Source organism: Chiloscyllium plagiosum, unplaced genomic scaffold (assembly GCF_004010195.1).
Source record: "Chiloscyllium plagiosum isolate BGI_BamShark_2017 unplaced genomic scaffold, ASM401019v2 scaf_463, whole genome shotgun sequence".
Classification (NCBI taxonomy): Eukaryota; Metazoa; Chordata; class Chondrichthyes; order Orectolobiformes; family Hemiscylliidae; genus Chiloscyllium; species Chiloscyllium plagiosum.
The window spans coordinates 5568-8666 of NW_025203560.1; the positions used below are offsets into that span (position 1 = coordinate 5568).

Here is a 3099-nt window from a genome sequence, read left to right on the forward strand (position 1 = left end):
CTATGTGTCTGTCTGTGTGTCCGTGTCCGTGTGCGTGTCTGTGTGTGTGTCTGTGTGCGTGTCTGTGTGCATGTGTGTGTGTCTGTGTATGTGTATATATCTGTGTCTCTGTCTTTCAGGAATCGATGAAGATTGCCATACAGCACCGGGACCGACCTCTGCAGGCCCTCTGCCTGCTCTGCTTTGCTGACATCCATCGACATCACGCTGACACTCTGGTAAGGCATGAGAGACAGGACCTTTACTGTAAAATCCCACCACAAATGCTGGTGGAAATGAAATGCAAGGATAAGTTTAAAATGCAGACAATCTCTGTGTTGCGAACAGGTTCCATTCCTGAGTCCATTTGCAAGTCGATTTGTACCCAAGTCAGAACACAATGCAGCACAATATAAATTAGCCATCTGTAAAGGCAAGAAATGTTCATATGTCAGATTTTTAAAATTTCACCCCTGTATGTGATCACCTTCATAAGTATGAACACATTGTCCTCCATATAATATGTATCTCAGTAACATTGCCATGATTTCCCATTGGTTTGTTGTTAAAACACATCTGATTCACTGTTTGGGAAGGAAATCTGCTCTATTTTTTGGTCTGACCTATGTGTGTGCTCCTGATTTACTCTTATCTGCCCGAACAGTTGGACTAGTAATTCACTAGAAAATCACTGTTTGAGATAGGCAGCAAAGTGATCCCACAATCAATGGATCAAATCTCAGCTCAGCAGAATGGTGGTAGACAATTAAATAATTCTCTGGAAGAGGAGGCATCACAAATATCCTCATCTTCAATAATTAGAGCAAAGGAATTTGATTAGATTCCCTACAGTATGGAAACAGGCCCTTCGGCCCAACAAGTCCACACCGACCCTCCGAACAGTAACCCACCCAGACCCATTTCCCCACATTTACCCCTTAAAAACCTAGCTCTATGGGCAACTTAGCACGGCCAGTTCACCTGGCCTGTGGGAGGAAACCCACGCAGATACGGGAAGAATGTGCAAACTCCACACAGACAGTCACTCGAGGGTGGAATCAAACCCAGGTCCCTGGCGCTGTGAAGCAGCAGTGCTAACCACTGAGCCATCGTGAATCATTCACAGCAACCTTCCACCAAAAGTGCCAAGTGGATAATCAATCTTGGCCTCCACCAATGGTTTGCAGCATCACAGAAAACACAGTCTTCAACCAATTCAGTGCACTCCATATGATGTCAAGGAATGGTTAGAGGCACTGAATACTGCAAAGGCTGCTATCACCTGATGAAGGAGCGTCGCTCCGAAAGCTAGTGTGCTTCCAATTAAACCTGTTGGACTATACCCCGGGGGTTGTGTGCTTTTTTTAACTTTGTACACCCCAGTCCAACCCCAGCATCTCCAAATCGCAAAGGCTGTGGGCCTTGATAATATTCCGGCAATATTTCTGAAGACTCGTGCTCCCGAACTTGCTGCTCCCCTCGCCAGACTATTCCTGCAAAACTATAACGTCAAAATTTGAACAATTGCCCAGGTATGTCCTGGACGCGAAAGCAGGACAAAATCCAACTTGGTCAATGATCAGTCCACTGAACCGAAAAGTGATGGAAGGGGTTTCTGACTTAGTTGTCAGTAAGCATGAGCTTGTGGAGTTGTGACCTCATGTGGCCACACCCTGTAATTGCGGGCCCTGAGGTCTGCAGTGTGGAGCTCAGAGTGGGTGTACCTTTTTCAGGAAACACTGTTACCGTTACCTACCCAATGAGACCTTCCCACAACCCTCTCTATTCCACCGCTCCTTCACTCACAGGTTTTCCCCCCCCCTTCCTCAACTCCTTGCAGGTCACCCATCAGTCTGCCCTCTTCCTTGCAGGACACCCACCCTCCGCACCACCACCACCTGCAGGTCCATTAGACCATACAAAATAGGCCGTTCACCTCCTACTGAACGGCATAGCATCATGGCTGATCGGACATTCCTCCCACCCACCTTTCTCTGTAACCCTTGATTCCCCGACTGATGAAGAAGCTCGTCAAGATTAGAGTGGTGCTCATCTCCAGCATCTGCAGACCCGACTTCTGCCTGATCAAGAACCTATCTCAGCCTTAGATAGACACAAGGGCTGTGTCCCCATAGCTCTCAGTGGAAGGTGTTCTAAAGATTCTCAACCTCTGAGAAAAGACAATTTTCCTCATCTCAGTCTGAAATCGGTATTCCTTTGTTCTGAGACAATGTCCCACTGTACTCTCATGTGGGAAACATCATCTCAGCATTTACTCTGTTGAGCTCCTTAGGAATCCAATGTTTCAATGAGATCACCTCTCATTTTCCTGAAATGCAGTGAGTAGAGACCCAACCTATTTTGCCTTTGCTCATAAGACAGTACCTCCATACAGGGAGAAAGTGAGGTCTGCAGATGCTGGAGATCAGAGCTGAAAATGTGTTGCTGGAACAGCGCAGCAGGTCAGGCAGCATCCAGGGAACAGGAGAATCGACGTTTCGGGCATAAGCCCTTCTTTCCTGAAGAAGGGCTTATGCCCGAAACGTCGATTCTCCTGTTCCCTGGATGCTGCCTGACCTGCTGCGCTGTTCCAGCAACACATTTTCAGCTCAGTACCTCCGTACATCTGAACGGCCTCCAATTAAGTCATGCATTCTCATCAATAAGGGGATTAAGACTGCTCACAATATTCCAGATGTGGTCTCACCAGTACCTTGAACACTTCCTTACCCTGATAATCCATGAGCTTACCTGATCACCTGATTTCCTGCTGCATCTATGTGCGAGCTTTTCGTGTTTTGTATACACGTCCCTTTGTGTTGCCGCTTCCTGTAGATTTTCCCCACGTAAATAAAACACTGCTGTTTTGTTGTCCTTTTCAAAATGAACAAATTCACATTTTCCCATGTTATACTCGATTTGCTAACCTTTTGCATGTTTACTTAACGTTTCAACATCTCTCTGTAAACTGTATCTTTTCGCAACCTGCGTTCCCACCTATTTGTGTGTCCCCTTTATCCCGTATCCTCCTCTCCTGCTTGCTCCCATCCTTTCCCTTCCTCCTGCAATCCATCTCATTCCTCGCTCCTCCTTATGCATGCCTCACCCCCCCCCCCCCCC

The 3099-nt window shown here is 47.0% G+C and overlaps 1 protein-coding gene across 1 annotated transcript in view; it reads left to right on the forward strand.

Annotated features, from left to right (window-relative positions):
* LOC122546305 (43 kDa receptor-associated protein of the synapse-like) overlaps positions 1-218 on the forward strand; it is a gene marked incomplete at both ends in the record, with an annotated part of 5782 nt that extends 5564 nt beyond the window's left edge. Inside the window, one exon of the mRNA XM_043685067.1 lies at positions 120-218. Coding sequence (XP_043541002.1) covers positions 120-218 — 99 coding nt within the window. The remainder of the gene's footprint in view (positions 1-119) is intronic.
* Between the last annotated feature and the right edge of the window lie 2881 nt (positions 219-3099).